This window comes from Siniperca chuatsi, linkage group LG13, assembly GCF_020085105.1.
Source record: "Siniperca chuatsi isolate FFG_IHB_CAS linkage group LG13, ASM2008510v1, whole genome shotgun sequence".
NCBI classification, from domain to species: Eukaryota; Metazoa; Chordata; class Actinopteri; order Centrarchiformes; family Sinipercidae; genus Siniperca; species Siniperca chuatsi.
The window spans coordinates 22365883-22392112 of NC_058054.1; the positions used below are offsets into that span (position 1 = coordinate 22365883).

Below are 26230 nucleotides of genomic sequence, written 5' to 3' on the forward strand. Positions count from 1 at the left end.
CTCCCAAAGAGACGACATTTTGCAACAAGATAGTTCATCCCCTGGGAACCTCCTCAGACCTCCTCAAACTGTCAGGGTAGCTAGCAATTCAATGCGGTTATTTATGTAGGAAAAGTCAGACATAAGCTATTCGTTAACAGTTACATGATAGTTCACCTCATAAAACATTAACAGCGTTTTTTTACTGATTCAAACACATAACAAAGCTCTCATTAAACGTAGCTAAAGACGTTGTTCGGTCTGAAATCAGTTGAACCTCGTTCAGACCAAAACAACCAAACTTGATACGCTCCAGCTTAAATAATGAAATTATTTTCAACTTTATACCTCAGTTTAAACATATCTAGCAACCATTTGCTCATGGAAAGTCTTATAGTTAGCCGGCTAACACCAGCTCTTCTGCCCAACGAAACCGGAAGTGGTTGGGAGCGGGAATAATCTCGTTTCACATAAGTCGTCTCTGTGGCTTGACGCAGACAGTGACACAAGCAGAGGCAGGAGACGCTCTTAGCTGTCACTGCCGCCCACAGATCCTTATCTGCTGTGTTCACCCTGCACTATTACAACCAGTGATGTAAATAACCTTTAAACTTCCAGCTGGTGATTATCTGAAGGCAATCAATCACCATTATAAACGAGTTAGAACACGTACTCATTTGGACTGTAGTAGCATTGTACTTGGATCATTTCTTTAATTAAAACAAAAGAAACTCAATGATATTGTGAGGGGGGACAAAATAATGGTAATACCCTACAGTACAATGGGTGAAGCAAATATATATTTTTCAGGTTTTGTTGAGGCTGGCAGAGTTGTTGATTCAACTCAAAGGTCATTTTAGAGGTTGTAGTATTGTTACTCTATAGTTGACATATGTTGTGATTTTTTTCATCTTATCTCCTCCTCTTCCCCTGTCTATATTTCATAATATGTGCATTGTTTGTGACAGATACAACAGCAATTCAGGGAGCGACTGTGTGGAAGCAAAGAAATGCTTGACGTGGTTTGAGTTCCCCTCTTTTAAATTTCAAAAACTAGATTTAGTTTCTGGTTCACAAATTCAGTGGTATTTAATTTCAACATTACTGTAAGTATTCAGTTGTGGTTACATTTCACAATTAGGTATTTCGTTCCTTATGAGATTCAAATCCTTTCGCCTTTCGTTGCTTCCATAGACTGTCTGGTATTTTGTGTCTGTGTTAATTGCCTTCAGAACTATTATAAAAATGGTGATCAGACCTCTTTTGAAGGTGACACATACTGCCAGGTATTCATCGTACATTACTATAATATGACTCACTGGTGTTTCTCTGAAATAGTGATTAAAGTCAGACACTCCTAAACTCTTCCCTGCAGCTGTAGATGGGCAGGATTTTGGATTTGGGTGTAAAGCCTCTGCCTCTTCTACTCAAAGAAAAATCATCTTCCCCGCTTTCCTGTTATATTCTATTTCTTGTTAACAGATGTTAGCATTAGGTAGAAATTGAAGTTTGCCTATGCGCACACATGCATGTGCTCATTTTGAACTATCCAAACGGTTAACTCAGTAGTTTTTGGGAAAATACTGAGTGAGAAAAAGTGACTGGATTAACATTTCAGTGTCTCTGCTTTTAAAGATAATCATAGGCTACTACTCTGTCTGGGAGGAAAATGAAGCTCAGTGCTCAGAGAGGCAGACAAACAGAGTGACAGCGTAACAGATCCAAATACTCTCGAGCTTTGACCCTGTGTCAGTGCTTCAGTTTGAAGAAAAACAACACTAATACCTGTTGGTCCTAATACTCTGGCCAGAGGAAGGACTGCTCGTCCCGACCTCAGTAGCACTCAGTGAAAGTGTGTTATGAGAGTGTGACCCACTTTGGCTAGGATCACTCTAGTGCGTGTGTGTGTTTCTATTCCACTGACAGTGCATCAGGAAAGCAGGGAATTACTAATATAGTGAAACTATTTGATGTAAGGTAGATTTGGCAGCTGTGTATCCTCTCCGAGATCTTGGTGTGACTTACTCATAAAACACCATCAAAGTGCTACATGAGGCTACGTGGCTATTTATAGTACAATCACACTGCCTGTTTAAAAATACATATGTGCAATACAGTTAGAGTTTCCTATTCTTTTTGCTGGCTATTACCGCACACAGTGTGACTTTTAAATGCGTCAGGAGGTTGATCCAGATTTTCTCAAATCACACTGGTGTAGCACTAACAGAGAAGAAGATGAGTCATAGAGGAAAGTTAACATTTCACTTGAACGGCACTGAAATGGTCATTTCTGATTTAGCATGTACAGTAAATACACACATTGTGTCACATTTTACTGTATTTACTCACTTTATCAATGCAGCCATCAATGTCTAACAGAACCAGTTTCCTAACCTGATTTGTTTACTTTATTTTTTCAGATTAAATTCCATTCACATGTTAGGTAAATAGCAACGAGGAAGTGACACATTAAGCCACAGAGCTGCTTTCCTCAACATTGTCTTCCACTCATATTTCTGTGTCTGACAGATGATCTTATCTCATATCTGCTCGTACAGAGAACAGTGAGAGTGAACCCTCACTGTGCTCTCTGTCCAGAGTCCATGTTACATAACTTATAGTTAGCCTACATTGCGGCAGCCTCTCAGGTTGCTGCCACTGGCTCTTGTGGCCCTGTTTTCTCAGTCAAGCTGTGCCAGCGATGGCCCACATACAGCGATACACTGACAGAGCTTGACAAAGCTTCAGGCATGTAAAACTGTGCCCCAGTTCCTCCTTCCTTCCTGTGGACCCTATCTCAGGGATTTACCCCCTTTTAAAGATCGCTCTCAGTTTTCTTGCGCATAACAGAAAGTATCAGGTGGCTGTGTGTTACTGCTTGCCAAATGCCAAATGGAGCCACATGCTGCCTGGAGATTGTTTTGTTACCCTGAAAAATACTTCCTTGACTACAGAATTAGATAGATAGGGAAATAAGTTCAGCTCAGTGCAGAGGCAAAACTGAACATGATTCACTCCTTCATGATATCGAGAAATGGAGCACATCCTCCTACATTCTGTTTCTCTCTGTCTCTCTGAATTGTTGATGTCTTACTCCGACTCCTCTCAGGGAAATGTCACATGTACACATGAGATGGCTCCTTTTTACCCAGCCTCTGATGTCATATTTTGACAGTCGTCACCATGGTCGCGAGGGCAAATATAGCCCAGCCATTTCTATTTCAGAGAATGGAAAGGCAGTGAATCATTATATTTGCCTTCATCAACATCATCAGCAGCAGCATGACTGCTATCATCATCAACTTTGTCAACATCTTTGCAGTCACAGCGCCATCATTTTTTTTTACGTCAGCGGTGTTCTTGGCTTCATACGGGATCCTTTTAATCTGACCTCAGGTTTTCTCATCTTTTTACATTTTGGTATTCATGTCTGAAGCATTTACATCAGTTTGCTAGATTTGAATAGATTTAAATGCAGGCTTTTGATGAGTGTTCAGAGTTTAACGTTAAAGTCCCTGAAAATGTCAAATCTTAAGCATTTGTCTATAACATGAAATATTCATGACTAAATAAGCAACAAGCAAAGTTAAAGTTTGGAGAGGAAAAAAACATTGCTAGGCATTATTTACACTCAAAAACTCAGATCATGTGCTTCATCAGAACTTTGTGGATGTGGTTAGATCAATTTGATTGACAGTGCTGGTAACATAAGCACATAAGCAATAGGGATGTGTATCTCTCCCCCTCCTGGTGATTTGATACATACCTAGATACAATCCAATACAAAAACAGTGCAAATAAATCTGTTATGATACACTGTGATTCAGTTGTGATTTGGTTTTGATATTTTTAGTTTTTAAATTTTTAAAAGTGTGATTAAAATAAATCAATTATTTCCTCTTTTTTTATTTCAAATACTGATTCAGAAATGCCCTGTTGTTTGCCACACAAACAACAGACATGGGCAGTGACACCCTAAGTGACACCCTAACCTTTTTAGCCAGCCTCTAAAGTAGATAACATTTTCAACAGATAACAAATGTTGCTGACTGGCCATTGTTTACCTCAGTTCATCCTTCTGAATTTAGTATTTTAATAACTGTATGGGCACATGTAAATGCAGGTAAATAGAATAGCACATGTCTTCAGCAACCAGGACAAGTTGGGGCCAGCGGCAAGTATTGCGCTGACTGCTTCTCTCAGCTACTTTGCTGTCAGTGCACGCGCCACTGTCTTATAAGAGTAGAGAGGTGTATGGAGCCATCTGCATATTTTATGATACAATTGTGTGTTTTGAAGACTGCACATGCAATGTAGAGATTTCAGGCAGCGTACATGGTAGTTGGACATCTCTTTTTTTAGTGCGAGGATGTTGTGGACGGCTTGAAGCAGGCATGTGATTGGGGAACATAGCAAGGTAGCGGGAGAGATGTGGGTCACACATGCTAGAGTCACAGAAGTTCAGGGATAGAGAGAGTTACTTGGACAGATTGGTTTTTGACAACCGTATCGATCCCCCCCCCCAAATTTCATGCAGGATTTGGGCCTGATCTGTGGTTGTGTATCAGATCGGTTGTATCGGTTAATATTTACATCCCTAATGTACTCCACAACTGTTCATGTTGGACCTCACTGCTCTCAGTAAGAAGCTGACTGAGAAAAAATGTCAGCGCCTTTAAACTCAACTGTGTGCCAAACTTAATTCGAAGAGATGCCAATCTCACTTTCTCCGTTTGGAAAATGCCATCAGATAAAGACTTTGGGTAATATTTCTCAACAGTGACACCCTACGTGATGTGTCACCTGCCATCCTTTTGTCTGTGCAGTGGTATCAGTCCAGGGAGTGACACCAGAGAACTTCCTGTGACACCTCAATAGCGGATGCTGGCCTTGTGCCAAGTGCACGTCTGCCCAATCCAGGGGCCGGTCCAGGGGGTGATATCATATCTCTGTAGCATAGTCACTCGGGCTACAACATCCTGGAGCCCAAGGGTGCTCTCTGTGCAACATGAAGGTTGAAAAATTGATTTGAAAGACTTGCTATAATAGCGAGTAACCTGCACACACAGTGCATGTACTGAGATGAACTGCAATGTATAATTCAAATGCCTTCACTTAGCAGCTTTATCATTGCTTAGACGAGTAAGGCTCAAAGCTGCTATGCTAATGTAATATTTTCAGGCAATATACAGTAGATATATCATTTTATTAACTAATATGACTAACTAACTAACTGACGACTCTTTTTATGAGGGCAATGTTGCCCATTGTATCCCTGCAAAACATCATCCATGCGTTATCTCTTTTACAGTATTGTTGCAAAAGCAAGTCAAGCTGCAGCCCAGAGTGCAAAGTAGGTTACACAACTAGAATTTTCAACAGAAGTGATCTTATCTTGCTGCATGTGAGCAGCAAAAGCTGTGACAGCCAAGCAGCTGTGTGATTGGGTTTGACATCCCCCCCCCGTTCAACAATGAGCCTCTTGTCAACATTAGCCACAGAGCTGTGGTGACCTTTCTTACAGACTTACAAACTGGCCTGTGTGATCCAGCGCGGACACAAAAGCCGTTTTCCCTGAAGGAACGCAGTAAAGACGTATTTCTCTTTACGTCTCTGTTGTTTCATTATGCCCGCTAACAGAATGTGTGGAAGAAGTGTGTTTTCCTGTTCTCATCTTGCCACTGACTGCAGTGGGAGCTCCTGCGCTCACCGAGTTCCAGCAAAGTGTATTCTGCTGTTGGTGTTGGCTGTCACATGTGGCTCCATGTGAGGCTTTTACGGGAGCAGACAGCAACAGGAGGAGGAAGCAGACCTGCTCTGTTCTCAGCTGTTCAGGCCAGTACTGACTGTTCTGTGGAGCTGTGTGGGTGAGACTGTCTGACCCCCCCCTCCCTCCCCTACATGCTCAATCACTCACTGATTGCCTCTCTCTTCTTCCATTGCAGCTGGCAAAACACATTCATTAAAGGCTGACAACACAACACACAGGATGGGCTTCTCACTTCTCTCACTGATGTCTGACTCCACTGTTCTCATGTATTCGTGTGTTTGTACAAAGCATTGAGGTGTATTGTGATACTTTATTGGTGCATTAGATGTTTATGAACAAAGGCAGCCCAACAATCCTACAGTGTTGCAAATAGCTGCCATTTATACACGTGCACTCACCTGGTTAACTGATGAGTATAATAACAAATGTTCTGTCCTTTAACCATATTTGTCGTTGATGGGGGAGGTGTGTCGCTCTGGCGCCATCTCCTGGCTGTTAAATGATGTTAAGGCACCATCAATGGTGGGGTTTCTCCATGAGGGAATGAATGAACTATTTTCTCCACTGGAGGTCGACATGGTAAATGCTCATGAGAAGTGATGTGGTTAGATGACATGAATGATGACAACGTCAATTCAGGTGCCAAATGATTTTAATATGAACCGGAAACACAGCAAAGTACAGTCTTAGGAAAGACTAGGAAATATCTGGCTCTTTAAATGGTAAATGGCTGCATTTATATTTACAATTTGCACATTCACCAGCCGTTACAGAAACGTAACGGCTGCTTTAGGTGAGAGCAGGTGAGTGCTTCAGCACCTTAAAAGTGCCACAAAACATTTTGAATAATAACCAAAAGATAATAAGGGTGGGTCCAAAGTAAGCTAACACAATAATGATTTTGGGCATGATAACAGTTAAGGGTGGTCAGCATTTTGGGACAACACATAAAAAAGCCAACCAAAACATCAGGTCTCAAACAATTCTTTAATTCTCATTGTGCTATAGTTTGAGGCCGTATGAGTGTAATGTTGCATTGTTAAATGTTGTACATTAGTGAATCTTAATGACAGTTAATGATTACTTTGTGTTTCCTGTGTCCAGGAAAAGTAATATATAACGTTCTCTCTTTATTGGTGAATGTAATTCATGTGCCAACAGTTTGGCAGAATTGCAACTCTGCACCAGCAGACTCTTGATGTAATCATCAACAGGAATGAGGGCTACATAGATTTACCTGCAGCGTCAGCTTTTCCTGTTCTTTGGGTATGTCCTGTATTGGCAGCAGTAGCAACTTAACACAGTATCATCTGTTTAAGCACATTTAGGAACACTGGTGTGTGAGGTGAACGAATGTGACTCCTGCTGCAGTAATACAGTGGCTATGATAAGCATGTGAGGTGCAGATAAAATGCTGCTGCTCTGAGTTTTGGCATGAGATACAGTAACAGAGTGGCTATGCCAGGCATTTCAACACTGACATCTGACTGGACCAGCTGTCATAGTACACACAGGTCTGCTCTCTGGTTTCTCAGTGTTTTTTAATGCATCACTGTCATAAGTATTTGAATACCAAACTGAAAAGAAACTGAGACGTGAATTTTATTTTTGTCATCTGCTTTGCATAATAAAAACACGTCTTGGGTTCTATTGATCTGTAAGTTATCAGGTGATGTTATCAGAATCAGAATCAGAAATACTTTATTGATCCCCGAGGGGAAACTCTTTTGCTACAGCAGCTAACTATCACGTCAGTGCACACAGGAATGGAAGTACTAAACAAAAAAAAAATAAATACACTATAATAGAGGTCAGAAAATAAATTAAGTACTAAGTGGGTATAAGTATAAAATAAAATAAGTGTGAAGTACAAAGTGGGTTTACCGGTTGATGATAATAATATGGTATAAAGTAATAGTGCATGAACTGCCAAGTTAAATGTAGCTTATTTATAATGAGACAGAGGATATTTCACAGCAGTAATAGAGGTATGAATAAATATCAATATCAATAAATAGGGAATTTTAAACTGAAAAGGGTATATGGCACAGGAGTATTAACACAGGATATTGCACAATTATCTCAAGTATTGCAGAGATGTAATGATCAATGTCCAGTTTAATGACTTAGGGTCATACAGTTAGAGGGAGGAGTTGAAGAGTTTGATGGCCACAGGCGCTCTGTGGTGCTTTTATGGCAGCAGATCTCACATCCGGAAGCCTTGAATCACAAGGTGTTAAAGGACTTTGGCCACTAGAAATTGTTGTGTCTTGTGAGAGATGCTCCTAAACCACAAGTCACAAAGACAGAGATGCACAGGGGAATTCTGCGTCTTCTCTTCAGGTATGGGGTTGAATATTCTTATGATTTTGCAGCTAGAGCAACATAACCTTATTTGCAATGACAATACTGTAACTGTGTTGTGCTTTGTGGCTTATGGATTCCTTTACCTGCATGAGGTTATAGAATATACATTTGAATATATATTGCTCTGTTCAAAATTTAGATCTTTTTTTCTTTTTTTTAGAGTAGTCCTTTAGCAACAATATAATCATATATTGATTGTACAATAGCACACAGTCATAGTGTAAAACACGGTGTAAAACTTTTTGTATCTGAGTACAGGGGTTCATAAACATTAACAGAGTCATATGACTGTCAGTGTGACAATCTGTTATATAATAACTCAAATGAAGTTAAACCTCAGCTGTAAGCTTCAATTCTAGTCAGAATGTTGAATCTTTTCTGCTCTAAATGTGACAAAATGCTGTTGTAAGTGATCAAGTGCTTTAGCATTTACAAGTCACATACTTTCTGTTACAAATCATTTTTACAAGATGCTGTATATGAAGGTCATTCGAGGTTGTTGTCACACATTATTGCTGTAACATTTCCTTATTTTAGCTGCTGTTAGAGGGAAAGCTATGGAGGCATTTGGTCTGAGGAGAACTCAGTCCCTGAGGAGTCTTTCTGGGGTTCAGGAGAGGTCATGGGTCATGCCAGCTCCCACCCACTGGGACAGGAAGTCTGTGTCTCAGCTGGTACAACAGTAAGTTCTGCACAATATACTGTATATGCACAGTATGCTACAGTATTTAATGCTGTATGTGAATACAGCATTAAATACTGTTAGAAGCAAAGTAAATTGAGCATGCTCGAGTTTGTCCTGCCTCACCTCGCTTCACATTCACACTTTCACACACATTGGGAGCTTCCCAGTACAGTCCTCACAAATTCCCAGATGATGCTTGGATTCAAATCAGTGTCGTTGTTAATAAATGTATCGATACATTTGTTCAAACAGTTACCAAAGCTGTGCTGACCTAAGGAGTATTGAAAAAGTGGAGCATAAACTCCAGGTAGTATATCTTTTTCTCATTACGAGTAATAAATGTGACAACCATTAAAACAACAACACTGTCCAAAAACACACATAAAACTCAATCTCTGCTTTCAGGTGTCAGAAAGCTGTGCGGACAGTCGATGGAGGAGGCTGGAGAGCAGGGAGAATGTGGCCCTCTGGGGATCTGGAAGAAGCTCTAATCTGGCCAGGAGCCGCTCCATGGACTTCCTCCCTCAGAGGGAGTCTTCAGGCACCAAAGCTCTGTGTGCCCTGTTTGAGTCCAAGGCCACCCTGCAGCAAAGCTTTAACAGCAGCCCTCGGCTGAACTCAGCATCTGCTACTCGCAGTAAGACAGGGAGAGACTGCCCTCTGCAGGACCGGAGAAGTCACAACACGCCTTTAAAGGAAACAACCATTCAGGTGTGTGAGTTTAGTGTTATTGTTTTATACATGATTCAGCATGATACCTACCAGATTTTACTACATTGACTGTGCTCAGTGATGCATTCCTTGGTTCTTTATATCCTAGAGTCAAAGCCACCAAGCAACCCAGGGGAGGCAAATTAGTTACACATAATGTTAACATCATAACATAACATACCATTGTTCATCCAAGTGCTTGTGAGCATTAAGTGACCAGATGTACAACGTGTTTACACACCCAACACTCCAGGTCCCGAACGCTTCAGTTAACAGTTAATTTAGTGTGTGGATGCAGACAATAAACATAAGCAACCAAACACTGAACACCAGAGGCTTCAGAGAGAAACACAACACTTTCTTTCCGAGAGTGAAATGTGACAATCAATACCACTCTCTATGTCTGTCTATCTACTATGTCTGTACACTAAATATGAAGCTAGAGCCAGCAGGCGGTTAGCTTAGCTTAGCATATAAACTGGAGGCAAGGGGAAACAGCTAGCATGACTCTGGCCAAAGGTAACAAAGCTCACCAACTAATATGTTATATCTAATTTATTTAACCTGTATAAAATTAAATGTAAAAACAATTAATGTTTTTTGGAGAGTTGCTTTAGTTTAATGGGTGCTGGCAGGCAGAATTTTTAAAACTTTGGACAAAGCCAGGCTGTTTCCCCGTTTCCAGTCTTTATGCTAAGCTAAGATAACCGTCTCCTGGCTGAAGCTTCAAATTTAAAGGGCAGATATCATAGTGTTATCAATCTTCTCATCTAACTCTCTGAAAGAAAGCAAATAAACTTATTCCCCAAAACATCAAACTATTCCTTTAAGCTCCCATTGGTTCAAATCTTGGCAGGCCACTTTCCTGAACAGGGCAACCAAAAAGAGACATAGTGTACCAAAAACTGTGTGTTGTAACTGTCTTCATGACACTGTATGTTGTTTATCCACAGAGAACTGCCCAGGTGGAGAGAGGAAAGGCCATGAATGCGCTCCCAGAGTCTTACGACAGAGCATCCAGATACTCACACGGTGAGCAGTGGTGCTGGATTTCATGTTTATAGTCACTGAGATCTGATAGGGCAGATGGGATTGGTGCCAAGGTTCACTCAAAGGCATGAGATCACTGTTGTATATTGGTGCCACTGTTCACAATCAGTTGTCCTCACAATATAGGACTATTGAAAACTTTTAAGACTACTGTCACTGATCTTTGAGCAAGCTAATGTTTGTGTTCCTGCTGGTTCTTTGAAATACGTATGTTGGCTGAGATATTTACCCGTCTGTGTCAAAAACAGTGCTTGAGCGTCCCCACAAATCCAGTATATTAAACCTATATAAAGTTACCACAGAGTAAAAATGTCAGGATCAAGGCCTCTGGTAGTCAAAGTTTCACCATGTATATCTTGACAGAGTTGGATAAGCACTAACCTCTGTGTCCTTTGGCCCTGGGAGTTGTAGGGAAACAGCTAAATAAAGATCTCTGAGCCATGCCGCACTGTGTCCTGGAACTGATTTAGCTCCAGCATATCGTAGTTGACACTTTGACCCTGTGATGTGTCTGGTGTGAGTAAGACGCGGACAGGAATGTGAGTGGACATCTACGGTGAGGATTACTGACAAAAATCATCATTCCTAGCACTCTAGTAGTATATATATGACAATAGGAAATAGTCTCCTTAGCAACCTTATCAGTGTACCACTTTACCAAAATAAGACCTTTAGTATGTGTTTTTTTAGATTATGTTGCCCACCAAACACCCACTGACACACATACTGCAGATCCCACCCAGTGCCCGTTATAGTGGGTGACAATGTATCAATGGGAATGGGAGGTAGAGGGGTGACCCAGTCCCTCGGTGACTAACAGAGGTGATTGACTCAGTCGAGTAGCAGCAGCCGCCAGCCCACCCTCCCAAAATAGCCAAAGTCTTCCACTGGGGCAGCGGGCTCTGATAAAAATCAGCTGTCACCAAGGCCACAGGACTAGAAAGAGTTCAGTCACAGTAAACTGAGAAGCAGAGAGGAGCACTGAGCGAGGAGACAGGCTGTATCACACATCACAGGGGCCTTAAGAGTCAGTTATCCAACAACAGCGGAGATACACAGGGAAGTGACAGAGAGCGACGGTGGATGGTATTAGTGAGTATCATGAGTATTAACTTTACTGAAATGGAGGAAACTGATGCGAATGTGTAGCTAATGTAAAAAATACAAGTTCTACTGTATAATAATGACTGAGAAAGCTACTTCAATGTATACATTGTTTTATATTACAGTACTTTATTCTGTGTGATGTGATTTCAATCTGTACGATAAGTAGAACTTCTGTCTCGAACAGTGTTCAAAAGATTAATATTGTGCCAGTGTGTCAATGATAAGTCACTGTGAAACAAAATGCTTTTCCAAGATTAATTCAAAGGATAAAAGCATAGAATAAATGATTAAATTACCAACTTTGAACCTCTAACCCCCAAAAAAGAAAAAGAAAGAAAATACGATGATCTGAGTGCTTTCCCTTTTGCTCTTACGTATGACCATTTCTTTGTGAGTGAAATCACAGCTAAACAAGGTCACAAAGTGTTGTGATTATATTGCTGGCGTCTTCATTAAGTCTTAAGTGGCTATCAATTTTCAGCCCATTATCCTTAGAGATCTCCAGAATGGAAGGTCAGACAACAGGATCACTCAGAGTTTAGCTTTCCTTCTTTCTATCATCAAAAGGGTGATGATGAACTATGAAATGAGAAGCAGCATATCGGTCATAAAAGCAATAAGGAAAATCTGATAAAACTTTTATTGACTGGTGTAACACAGTGGTGTGATGTGCTGTGTGAAGTATGAGCAGCCTTTTGGCATGCTGGTTTTCATTACAGTCTGTGAATGTGGCTACAATCACCAACAGCTGATGGTGGTGAAGGTGGTGGTAGTGAAGAATAAATAACAACTGCATTTCACCATCATTTGTACAGCTGCCGGCGGCCCAAAACACCCCCACATTACTGAGCCGCTAATAGCTCCTCTTCATTCCTGGAGATTTAACCCAGATCAAAGAGATATCAGCAGAAATTTCTTTGAAAGTGTGGGAATCAGCGAGCATGGCAAAAGTCAATGAAGCTTAATGTCTTTGAGTCACTTTTGATTTAGTAATTTTGGATTTCACCAGCTATTGTTGACCTCTCAGTTTAGTGTGTGAGGACTTCATCAGCTCACGCATGGCACTCAGTTGCCTCATTCTGTCTGCTCACCCATCTATGTAAATGCTTTAAGTCCGGACTCGTGAGAGGCGCCAGCTTGCTGGTCCATCCTTTTGTCCTGTGAGGGCTTAGTGTGTGAAAAGGGGAGGTGTGTTCAAATCTGGCTATTAGTTACAGCTGGATGGCCTGTGCAATACAGCCTGGGCTGTTGACCTCTAGCCATATTGTTCACAGTGCTGTTGTTGTTGAAATATTTTCCAAATTTATCACATCTACCATATTCTTAACTCAGAATGATTAACTCTTTTCAGCTGATATGTACTGAGCTTTCTTTACTGTATTATTGCAGGGTAAAACAACTTCAGGTGAAATAATGCACATCAAGCTGAGATAATTTCCACATTTTTCACGGAGTCAGGCAGTCACATTCCTTTGGTCAGGTGTTGATGGTTTGATGGCAGAGAGCTCACACAAACAATGTGCAAACAATCTGTGTCACTCCAGCTGAGCTAGCAGTTGCTGGGGTTTTTTTTTTTTTTCTTGGGCGTCATGGTCAGACCATGGCATGCAGTTTGGTGAGCAGGCTGGCTGTGTGGGCCTATTTGTCTTGTCAGCTACCGGGATCAAAGCCTTCATAGACTGACTTGTTCGTTCCAATGTTTAGCACAATAAATCATATATAGGTTCATTTAAATAGTAAGTCCCCCAAGCTACTCAAAGTCACTGTTAGGATGCCATATACTGTAGGCCTTGTGGCAGATGAAATAGTTTCCACAAGTTACTGTGATAAGAAAGAGTCCAACATCACTATAAATACACTCACTATGAACATAACTATAAATACACACACAGAGTGTTAGCATTAAACTTGTTGCTGGCATTAGACACACTCTGCTTTGCTTGTTTTGGGATACATCTGAGTCCTACTTTGTCAACAAATCTAAACTAGCAAAAGCAATACCATTAAGGTTATTTTACTTCAGTTATCGTTATCTTATTGAGCAAGTTTTTATAAATATTTTACAAAAATACAAGATACAAGATAGATTTATTGATCATTTTACAACACAGGGGTTGTATAATGAGATTTTGTTTTGTAGTTCCCTTTATGCTACTCAAAAATAAATGATATACAGTAGATCAGTGAGTAAATAATAAGTCATAGAAATAATAAGTCATAGACTTTTATGTTGATATGATATTGACTTTATTTTGTCTTTTCTATTGCAGATGACAAATATAGTCCATCACTGACTAAGGGGGGCCCCCAGACAACACAAACCAGAGACAGGATATCTACTTCCTCCTCAGTGAGAGACAGATCAACTCTCTATCTGTCAAGAGCAGCAGCTATCAACTCCACAGGAGGCTCAACACAGCCAGTGAGTTCCTGAAATGCCTCTCATTCCTCCCCACACTCTGAGGTCAAGGGCTTCAATAGGGAATGACCACTATGCATTGTCACAATAGGAGCGACTCAACATTTTACAATAAATCCATTGCATATTTTAAATGTATATACTTTTATAGAAAAAACTAAAGGGGACAGAGCTTTTGCTATCAGGGCCCCGAGGCTCTGGAACAACTTGCCCGAAGAAATTAGGTTGTCTGAGTCAGTGTCTTCGTTTAAATCTCGTCTCAAAACACATTTTTATCTGAAAGCATATCCTGATTTTACCTGAACTGGCTGTTTATTTTACTGTTTATTTTATTGCTTTTCTGTATTTCATGTGTTTTATTTCTTTATATTTCGTCATTCACTGTGTTATTTTATTTTTCTTGTTGTGAAGCACTTTGTACTTTGTTTTGATAAGTGCTCTATAAATAAAGTTTTATTATTATTATTATTATAGAAAATAATGTAACTTACTCATGATCCAAACTGATCTAAATCACACTTTGTTTTTCTGTTGTTCAACAGGAATTCATTGGTACTCCAGGAACGAGGGCTAAAAACAGTAAGGTACGATATAGTTCACTTAGCATCCTTTACTACAATGTGTGGGTGCTGTTAGTATGTGTGCTGTGTAACTAACTCTTATTTTGCTTGTATGACCAAAGACAGTTAACATTTGAACTAGTACTCAAGAAGCAATCATAATAGTAAAATACAGTGACTTTACATTTTCTAAATTTACATTTTGATAAAGACCTTGAGAACAACTTAACTGCTTTATGTACAGGACCATTTTCTTTTCCCATGGCCTTAGCATTACAATCAACAAACAGTTACTGGTGATGTATTTCAGATTTGATGTCAATGTTAGGTTAATTTCTGCATGACGAGGCAACAGTATTCCTTGAAATAGTAAGGTACAGTGCCATCAACAGGAGAGCATCAAGGTTTTTGACTCACTTTTGTTAACGCCCAGTGCAGACCAACGTTAGCGTTTGCACATTTCGCTTAAAACCTGAAACTGAAAATCTCAATGGGCATGACAAATACGTGTAAACATGAAATAAAAAATGTTTTTATTTTTATTTTTTACACTTTTAACACTTGAAATGATGAAGGCACTTGCAAATGACAAGGTAATACAAAATGTTAACCATACTTAAGTGTTTCATTTTTACCTCTTTACTCAAAGGTCAAGTGCGTAACATTTAGGAGGATCTATTAGCAGAAATGGAACATAATATTTATAAGTATGTTTTCATTAGTGTATAATCACCTGAAAATAAGAATCATTGTGTTTATTCATTACTTTAGAATAAGCCGTTTTTATCTACATAGATAGCGTGTCCCCTTCCACAGAGGTCACCATGTTGCACCGCCATGTTTCTACAGTAGCGCAGAACGGACAAACCAAACACTGGCTCTAGATAGGGCCGGTCGCGTTTTTCGCAAGTTTCACGGCCAATGTAGTTTCCTCTATACTCTTGGAGAGGGAGGGTGAGGCGAGCAGTATTCAAATGGTTGCAATCTGTAATTTCACCGCTAGATGCCACTAAAGCCTACACACTGAAACTTTAAGATTTCATTAAACTCTTCTTTTTTTCTTTTTACAAAATGAACAAAAACACTGACAAAAAGGAAGATCTTGCATAGATAATAATGAGAATAAATATGAAACAACATTTAAATCATATTCCAAACCTCTCTAAACTAAAAAGAAATCAAGTTTGAATTCGAATCAAACACTATTACTAAGCTTGTTTACTAGATATGGACTGTGTGACAAAAAGTTTTTAAAATTGTCTGTCATATACTGACAGGCGAACAATGTAGTCTGTAAGTACTATATTTGGACAGTGACACATTGTGTATTGTTTTGGCTCTGCACTCCACCACACTGGATTTGAAATAAATCGACTAATAGGTTTAAGTGCTGAGGGTGTTCACATCCATTTCGGTTTGAAGGCCTTTTTATATTTGAACAGTGCAGCAGAACAATGACGGAGCTACAGTTCCTACACAATATGAACACCCTTAAAGCTGCTATAATCAATATTTTATATTAACAATAGATCAAATGACTACGTGTATGTGAAAGGAGCCGCTGATACTGACAAACCCGCAGATAGCTCTCACCCAACTATGAACCCAACTCCTCGACTTTATGGAGCATCTCACCATCTTTCAGCTCGTTGTTTTGGTTTTCTGTCCCACAACTTTACTATTTTTGTTCAGTCGTGCTGCTCTCATTAGTGTTGTTTTCGACCGCAGCAGGCAGCTGTTTCTAGCAAATAAGCTCTGAAAACCCACTGTGGTGAACACAGTGGAGCATATAGCAGCCAGATATTTCCTTCGGGAGTTGGTGGAGACCAAAAACAGAGCTAAAAGGAAAGTGAATATTAGACTTACATTCGTCAGGTCACCAGACTTCAAATTAATGATAATGTTTCTCCGTTTCTGCTGGATGTGCCACTGTTTGCTAAAAAGTTCACAATTTTTAAAAGGTGATAATATAGCAGTGTTTTGTTTACAGCTTGTTTCCGCTGCCCTCAAGTTGCAAAAAATAAGTTTATGCAGATTTATATTTCCAGGTGTTTCTGTAGAGAGAAAAGTGGCAGAAATGTAATTATTAATATAACTTACAGTATATACTAGGTGTATGTGTGACGGTTACCTACTAACAGCTATGAAGTGTTTTGTTAACCCTGGTGTGACAGAGGATGGTTTGCTGTGAAAAACATCAACGGGGCTTAGAGAAAGGTAAAGTATGGCTTCACTTGCTAAAATGCATGTCATTCAAATATTTGCATGTACATTAACTAATACTGTTTGTGAATACTGAAACCTGACAATATTACTCCCATCTGTCTTTCATTTAAAGATGGCTGAAGCAGCCAGGAAAATCACAGTTTCACAATCATCTCATGATGAAGACGACCTGCCTCTCCCCCCACCTCCTCCCGTACCACCTAGACCCCTCGACTATGAAGGGCCTTCAGCATTAAGTAGCCTCCCTGTGCCTCCACCTAAAGAAACCTTTTCCACGTTCTACCAGCAACGGCAGAAGAGTGAGCTGAAGAGGCTCTTTAAACACATCCACCCAGACCTACGGGCAAGTCTCGATGATGCTGTGGATGATGAAATAATGAAGGCAGTGCAGTCAGAAAACACTCAGGCAGGGGATGCACCTTATCAGGGTGAAGTGCAGTCCATGAGGTGGATCTTTGAGAACTGGACTCTGGACAATATTGGGGACCCTCATGCAACCAAGAAGCTGCTGTATGATGAGGAGTTGAAAGGTGGAGACGTCAGAGGCACCTCCTCTATGTTTGAGCACATTGACAGCACTGGACAAATGTCTGCTAAAAGACAGACTTCTGTCAGAGGGGATGTGAGAACATCAATGTGGCTGTTTGAGACCCAGCCCTTAGATTCTCTAAATCAATCAAAAATAGAAGAAGGTGAACTGGTCGAAGCAGTGCTCAAAGAACCCATCCAGCCAGGAGATGTGAGAGGGACTCGGCTGCTTTTTGAGTCTAAACCATTGAGTGACTTGGGACGCTGCAACTCCATAGAAGACCATAGCTTCCTCAAACTGAGATCTGAGCTTCAGGAGCAGAAAGGAGATGTCCAGAAGACTGTAAAACTCTTCCAGGCAGAACCTTGCTGTGTCATCAGAGACAACAGTGGCAATATCCATGAGATTAAATCCATCTGCAGGGAAGAGATCAACAGCAGCAACATCAGCACTGCCCGTTGGCTTTTTGAAACCCAGCCTTTGGATCTGATTAATAAGGGAACCGATGGGGTGAAAATAATTCGGGGTATATCTCTGGAAGAGGGGCACAGAGGAGGAGTTGACCAAAAGAGGTGGATGTTTGAAACTCAGTCATTTGACACAATACAAGAGGTTGTGGGAATGGACAAGTTTGAAGGAACGGTGACTGAATGCGCAGGAGAGGCCGACGTCGACAACAAGAGGAGGCTCTTTGAGATGCAACCCTTGGCAGCACTAAAAGGAGACTCTGCAGAAAAGTCTTTGGAAAAGGAAGAAATTATTGGGGGAGATGTCAAGACTTCTCTGTGGCTATTTGAAACTCAACCCATGGAGACCCTTAATGATAGCTATGAAGTTGGGCGTTTGAAGAAAGTTACCCTTTCAGCTGAAGAACAAGGAGAAGTAAAAGGCAAAAAACAAATATTTGAGAGCAGTATTCAAAAGAACACCTCATTGAAGGAGCAAGAGATTGAAAAGGGCGATGTTAAGGGATTCAAACATCTTTTTGAAACAATTCCTCTGAGCAAAATTGCTCGTTCTGATGAGGAAATTATTGAGAAGGAAAATGCTATTGCAGAAGGAAATGTAAAAGGTAACAAAGCAATGTTTGAGACACCTCCTTTATATGCAATAAAGGACAGCTCTGGAAACCTCCATAAGGTCACAACAGTCAGCCGAGAAGAATTCATCAAAGGGAAGGTCCAAAACTATAAGTGGATGTTCGAGACCAAGCCTTTAGACGAGCTTGTAGAGGGAAAAGAAAATGTGGAGGTAATCAAAGGCATCACCAGACAGGAGGATACAATGGGCAATTTCAAGATGGCAAAGTGGCTTTTTGAAACACAAACAATAGATGGGATCCATTCCAAGTTCAACCAGACAGAGCAGAATGCTTCTGTAGAAGAGGAGCCTCGTAAAGGTGATGTCAAGACCTGTAAATGGTTATTTGAGACACAACCAATGGACATTTTGTATGACAAATCAGAAAATATAAACGATAAAGAAGCCATTGACAATACCAATGTCAAGTCCATTACTTGGCTTTTTGAATCACAGCCTCTAGACAGCATCAAAGATGGGAAAGAGTACAATTTGAAGCTATGCAGCACCATACAGGATTCTGTCAAATCGGAGGTTGGGGTTCAAACAGCCAAACATCTTTTTGAAACAGAAACCTTGGATAGAATAAGAAAGGATGTAAATTCTGAACACAATGTGAGGTGTGTTAGCCAGGTAAACTTTCAATCTGGAGATGTCTCACGAGTCAAAGAACTTTTTGAATCCCAGTCCCTCGATGAAATAGGATCAGAAATGGTGACAACATCTGATGAACAGAAACAAGATGAACACGTTGAAAAGGGTTCAGTACATACATTTACTTGGATGTTTGAGAACTGTCCCATGAACCTGATCAATAAGGACAACGGTGATGCAAACATTCAGAAAGTCAGTGGTGCAGAGAGTGGTGATGTACAGAACAAAAAGTTTATATTCGAAACCTCCTCACTGGACAAAATCCATGACCAACCCCTTGAACAGAAGTCAGACTCTGTAGAACAGTCTATGAGCAATGTTGACGTAAAGACAAGCACCATGATGTTTGAGTCCCTGCCACTGTATGCCATCAGAGACAAAGAGGGCCAGTTTCATGAGGTTACAACTGTGAAAAAAGAGGAGGTAATGAGTGGTGATGTAAGAGGAGCAAGGTGGATGTTTGAGACAAAACCCCTTGACGCCATCAAGGCAGAGAATGAAGTTTATGTGATCCGAGCTGTCACCCAAGAAGATGTCAAGAAAGGAGATGTCAAATCAGCCAGATGGAAGTTTGAGACACAACCTTTGGACTCCAATACCAGCCGAGATGAACCATCTGTTAGGGTCATTGAAGACTTAGGAAGCAATGTGCAGCTCAATAAACAGATATTTGAATCTGAGCAGTCATGCAAGCAATTCGTACGAATGGTTAGTGTCACTGATGTCCAGCATGGTGATGTCAGGACCTCCACCTGGCTCTTTGAGAATCAAACCATTGACAGTCTGAAAGGGGAACCTCAGGAGCAAGGTCCAGTAAAAACAGTCCACAGAGAAGACAGCCAGAAAGGAGATGTTAAACGCTGCACTTGGCTGTTTGAATCGCAGCCACTGGACAAGATCAAGGAGTCTGAGGATACCTCAGAGCAAGGTACTGAGAAGGAGATACCAAAAGCTGATGTGAAGTGCACTACCTGGCTCTTTGAGACCACGCCACTGGACAAAATCACTGCCAACAGTGTTGCTGACACCCTGTCCTATCTGTATCAAAAGACTTTTGTTCACTCAAGCGGCATCATAATAGAAGCAAATGAGAGTAGAAATGTTAACATGGCAAAATATCTGCTGGAAAGTAACAAGGGTGTGCAAATCCAGAAAGAAGAGGTTGTTGGGGGTAACATCAGGAACATCATGTTACAACTCTTACTCAAACCAACCCTAAAGCCCCAAGTTAGTCTCCTTAGAGAAGTAGAGATGGGTGAAATGAATACCACAGTAGTAGAACTTCCAGTCTACCAGTCAGCCACAACTATCAACCTTGAGAGGGATCAAAGAATACAAAACATTGTCCAGATGATCGATGAATTGCTTGTTCAAGATAAGGATTTGAAAAAAGGAATCATAATGCAAGAGACTGCCGGGGGACAAGCAGAGATGTCAGTTTATTCACTCATCTGCAATTGTGAAACCAAAACTGAAAGTCACGTTATAGAGAAGGGAGATGTAAAGTCTACGATTGGAAATCTGTTAGCTACTGCCAATAGTCAGAGGACTGCAGCTTCTTGCAGAGTGGATGAAAATGAAAAGGGAAATGTGAATTTGTACAAAAGTTGCATTGAGAAAGGAGATCTGCACTATCTGAAAAGTCTTCATACAGAGACATCAGGAGATGAAGTTGATCACAGCCTTCTGGCTGAGGAGCACATTGAAATAGTTCAGGGGGATGTGAAGGAAGCAAAGAGAAGTCTCTGTCAGCGAAAAGAGCAGGTAGAGCGAACCATTTCTGATGTTTTGCCAGGGGATGTAAAGAACACCAAAAAAGTTTTTTCGTCAGAGTGCCTTCTCAGTGTTGAAAACTGTGTTCCAAAGGAAGAAATAATCCCTGGGGATGTCTCATCAGCAAAGCAACAACTTGCAGTAAAGCCACCCATCATGGTAGAAAAAGAGGAAATTGTGGCTGGGGACATCAAGGCAACAATGCAGTCATTAGAACGTGCAAAGCAACAGAGCCTGTGTGTGGAGCGGGAGATCATTAAACCTGGAACTATCTATGACATGAACTTGTCAGCTGAAGGTCCTGAAATAGAAGGAAGCCAAGCACAAAAAGAGGTCATTGTATCCGGAGATGTGAAAGCAGCTAAAAAGTCCCTTGAAATAGCTAAGCAGAATAGCATGCTAGTGGAGCGTGAAGTCATTGTCCCTGGAAAAATATACAACGTGAATGTCACAGCACAAGAGGAAAGCTCCTCAGCAGTGATACAATCTACATGTTTGTCTTCCTCCAGATGCCAGCAAATCAAGACTTATCCAAAGGTCAGTGATGCAGAGAAAGATCAGGAAAGCCATGTTTCCTCTGAGGCTTGTCAACAAAGTGCAGTTATAGTCAGTAATTGTGCACCAGAATCACTGCCATCTTTTGTAAGTTGTGAGTGTAATGGTCAGACAACAGAAGATGAGACAGAAGAAGTTATCAGTGGAGATGTGAAGGCAGCTATTAGGTCTCTGCAGAGTGCAGCAACAGAGCAGAAGCTCCTAGATAAAGAAGATATTGTAAGAGGTAATGTCCAATTGGCTCTGCAATCTCTTGAGAAGTCTAGTGTAAATGTATCCAAAGGAGACTATAAAGCTGCAATGATATACAGGAATTCAGGGAGGGCTGGTTCAGGGAGGAGCAAGACTGTTCACAAGCAGTGTGTTGTGGTGTCTATGCCTCCATCTGACACAAAATTGTCTCCTTCAATTTCAGTAACCTGTGAAGGACAACCATCAATCACAACACAGAATTCAACAATCAACCCTGTAGCAAATGGAAACTCTAAATCATCCAGCGCTGAGAGTGTAACTCCACCTCCACTCCCCCAAAAGACAAGTGAGAAATCACAGAAGCCAGCTTTACCGCCAAAGCCACAATGGACAAAATCAGTAGTTGTGGAAGAACAGAATATTTCACCAACATCTCCTCCTGAAGTTGCTTGCCCCATAAGAAAGCAAAGCGCAGTGATTCCTCCAAAACAAAGCAAACTGTTTCCTACACCTTCTTCAGATAAACTACAAGAAACCACAACACGTGACAAAATCAGTAAAGAGACCTTACATGAAACATACCACCAAAACTGTGTTGATGAAGCAGTGCAAGACTCAAATCAAACAATTCAACGACTACCAATGGACTCAAAGGTTCAGGGAATTAAGAAGAAAAAGAAAACAGCACCATTTACAGGGAGCAAATCAGACTGCCAAGTAATGACGTCAAACAGTACTGAAGTGGAAATGGAGAGAAATGTAATAAAGAAAATCAATGCAGCTGAGGAAATACAAATGTGCATGAAGAATTATGCAGAAGATGGCAAACATGAAATGAACATGAGCTTGCAGCATACTCTACAGAACTTTGAAAGAAAGGATAGTGAGACTCTGGACAAAAGAGCCCCTTTGTTGTCCAAGAAGGTAAACGTAATAAATGATAATGTTAGTGACCATAAACAAACCAACAAAACCACTGCTCAACAACACAAATCCCATCTGCATCCACAACCTCCCCAAAAACAACACAACACTGACGACACAGTGCAAACATTAGAGACCAAAAGTCTAATTGATGCATGTCATATACAGCAAAATGACCTCATTGAAAAGCAACCCAAAATTGAGGATAAAGTTGTTTTAAGAGAGAAGAAAGTAAAGGAGACAGATGATGAAAGACGACAAAGGCTTTCTGTCCACAAGGAGGAGATTATGAAAGGAAATGTGAAAGCGGCCATGGAAATCTTTGAAAATTTGAGAAAACGAGAAGAACTTAAAGGAATCCTGTCTCAAGTACAAGAGATAGAGGGAGAGACCAGCAGTGCAGACGTTGGCTCCTTGAAGACATTATATGAAAATGTCCCTGCTTGGATGGTTACACCAAGTAGAAATGCAAAGCAAAGTAAAACAGAGGAAAAGAAAGTTGAAGTAGAGACACAGGATGATGATCTAGAAAGCATATCCTCAGTTGAGACTGCATTTGAAGATCTGGAAAAGGCAAGCAAGGAAATAATGAATCTGAAGGAACAAACGCTAACAAAACTTCTTGACATTGAAGAGGCAATTAAAAAGGCTTTGTACTCTGTCTCCAATCTGAAATCTGAGGCTGACATTGCAGGGTTGTCAGGACTGTTTGATGAATCTTTGAAATCTGAGCAAAACTTTCAACCTGCCAACAACATCAGGAAAATAAGTATTGTGTCAAGCAAGGTCAAATCAGGTCAAATCAAAGAGACATCTGACATGAATATGCAAACAGTTTCAGATTCAAGTCCTTCTAAACAAGAAGTGCCCAGACAAGTACACAAGCCACTCATCAGACAGTCCTCTTCCCAGTCTTCCCCATCATTCATCTCCATTCACTCAGCTGCCAGAAAGCCTGCCGAACAACCGAGGTCTCCCATGTTAACATTTAAACCAAAAACAGAGGTTAATTCTCAAAGTTACCATGATGCAAATAGTGATCTGGGACAGGATTCTGCTGCTGCTGAATCCTCAAAAAATTGTCAAAGTCCTGCACAACGCAAGGTCAGTGTGCTCGAAGTGAAAACCGTTCCAGAGCAACCCGCAGGAATAATTGGCACAAAGACTGTCAGTGAAACATACGAAGAGACCGATGGCTTTGGCAATGTATTTGTTTCTTCTGTGACTTCAACATTTGTCACCAAACAGTCTGACAGTAAATCATCTGCACTGTTTGAAGTAGTTGGGAGTCCAGCCAGATATGAAGTCATGACATCCCCATTAATTCGAAGATCTGGTCGCCCTTTTGAAGATAAAGTGAGCAACGCCAAGGAGGAAGGGACGGTGTTTGTAACGTTCAGCCAACCAAAGGAAAAGCACTAAATAAGACAGTGTGTTTCCCACTCCTTTAATTTTAGAAAAGCAGTTATTAAATTTTTGCATTTATTACATTATGCTTTCATGAAAAGGTTTTGTTAGTCATAAAATTGATTTTATGAACTCATGAAAATGTTGACTTAATTAAATAAAATGTGTCTGATAGATTTTATACTGTAACCACATGAGTGTTAAGTTCTTTTCGTAAAGCTAATATGGTTGATGCTGTATGTTCTGTTGTGTAAATTGTCGAATAAATAATAGTTTAGAAGATGTGATTGTAAAAAATGACTTCGATTCTTTATATGTGTCCTTTATTATTTTTCCACAACTTTTAAAACCTAGTGAAGTGAATTAAGTATAGAAAATGATTGTGGAGCAACCACATCAACATCAACAACTATTGATGTTGCTTATAAATGTGCTACAAGCAGGTTAGCTCACAGTCAAAGAATGTACTAAATGTTCACCTCCTTATACACACTTTCTAAATGATTCTCGCAATAGAAATAAGTAAGCATGCTTAAAGGAATAGCTGGCCACTTCAGGGCAGGACTTCCGTGCAGCATGCAGTCACCAGCCTTTGTTTGGCAGGAAATAGCTCCAATGCGTAAGCTAACTGCTCCTAAAAACCACAATGTCTGGTTTTCTATTTTTACACATTAAATAGGCAAGATACATGTAAGCAAGGTAGCTTTGGAGTCGTTTGAAGGGACCATTGAAGGAGCTAGGTTAACTGTTTCCCTCTACTTCCTGCCTTTGTGCTAAGCAAAGCTAAACAATGTACGGACTGTAACGTTATTATATTATATTAATATATATAATATTTTGAAAGGGCAACTGCTGGTGTAAGGAGCTCTGTCCTACTGTGTCCCTGTGGTTTGGAAAACAAAAGAACAAAAATCCTTAAGAAAAATGTTTTTAAACCATAATAAATCATTCCAATACAGACAAAACGTTGGAGACATAAAAAGGTCAAATTAAATGAAATGTTTAAGAGAAAATCCTAGTTATGTTTAACTGAATTTGTTTTATCACCATAGTTCCAGTCATCTGCCAAGGAAATGTGTTCTGCTTGTTTGACACCTGTCTATCCAGTGGAAAAAATGGTGGCCAATAAACTTATCCTGCACAACAGCTGTTTCTGCTGTAAACAGTGTAAGAAGAAGCTAAGGTGAGATATTTTTCAGAGAATGATAAAATGACTCAAATCAACAGTTAGATTTTCACCCTAATTAATACTATAATTTACTAGAATGAAAATATAAGTAATATTGGCATTAATGAGCAAAGACATTGTTAGAGAGGATTTTAGAAATGACGTTATGATTATTGCAAATCTCCAATGCATTGAAATCATTCACAGCAGCTGATCTAGCACAAATAACAAATCATATGACAATTTTTTTTGTACTTTATTGCAGCATCCACAACTATTCATCTCTTTATGGAGAGTTCTACTGCATTTCTCACTACCAACAGCTTTTTAAAAGAAAAGGAAATTATGATGAAGGATTTGGGCACAAGCAACATAAAGACCATTGGCTTCAGAAAAAAAAAGGCACAGATGAACCAGATGCTGTGTCCACACCCAAAATGACAAAAATCAACACGTCTGATGGCTCCAGAGAGTCCTCTGTTGGTGTGTTTGTTAAGAAGTTGTCTGCAAGAGAGCCGGGATATAACAGTGGTGCTGATGTTAAGGGCAAACTAAAAATGAGCTGGCCACCAGAGAACAAGAGTACTGGGGTTCCAGCACAGCGAACATATGTGAAAAATAAGATATCTGACATTGGCAAAGCACCTACTTATAGTATGAGCTTTTTAGAGAATCACAAGATCAACCATCGTGGAGAAATTAAAGATAAAGTGAAGACATTGTCAAGCTCCTTCATTTCAGGAGTCGAGGAACGATCTAAGACAACAGGTTATTACTCAGCTGAGAAGTTGCCCTCAGAAGAAACAAAACCCAGGGGTGATCCAACCAAAGCAGGGCATTCCCAAGACAGCATCTCTCCGACAGTGCTTAACTTTTCTGTCACAAACCAAAAAACAGAACAGAAAAATGTGGCACCCACCTCAAAAACAAACTACAACACAACATCTAACAGGCTGAACACGTATCCAAATAAAGTTAGGAAGTCTGTACGATTTGCTCCAAATCTTGATGTTGCTCAGTATGACCTGTCCTCTCAACTGACCATGGGAGCCAAAGGTGAAGAGCACGGTACGC

At 40.3% G+C, this 26230-nt stretch overlaps 1 protein-coding gene across 4 annotated transcripts; it reads left to right on the top strand.

The window, feature by feature from the left end:
- Positions 1 to 7935: 7935 nt before the first annotated feature.
- xirp1 (xin actin binding repeat containing 1) lies at positions 7936 to 24288 on the top strand. 4 transcript variants are annotated; one of them, XM_044219100.1, is made up of 9 exons: positions 7936 to 8092; positions 8654 to 8798; positions 9054 to 9108; positions 9207 to 9512; positions 10466 to 10544; positions 13940 to 14091; positions 14631 to 14672; positions 16987 to 21447; positions 21881 to 22034. In XM_044219100.1, the coding sequence occupies exons 1-9, from the start codon at positions 8029 to 8031 to the stop codon at positions 21881 to 21883; spliced, it is 5307 nt and encodes a 1768-aa protein (XP_044075035.1). In that variant the 5' UTR covers positions 7936 to 8028; the 3' UTR covers positions 21884 to 22034. The 4 variants fall into 4 exon arrangements, with proteins under 4 accessions (XP_044075035.1, XP_044075032.1, XP_044075033.1 ...); XM_044219097.1 differs by having other exon boundaries at positions 7937 to 8092; positions 16987 to 24288; XM_044219098.1 differs by lacking the exons at positions 7936 to 8092; positions 8654 to 8798; positions 9054 to 9108; positions 9207 to 9512; positions 10466 to 10544 and adding an exon at positions 11358 to 11654 and having other exon boundaries at positions 16987 to 24288.
- The last annotated feature ends 1942 nt before the right edge of the window (positions 24289 to 26230 follow it).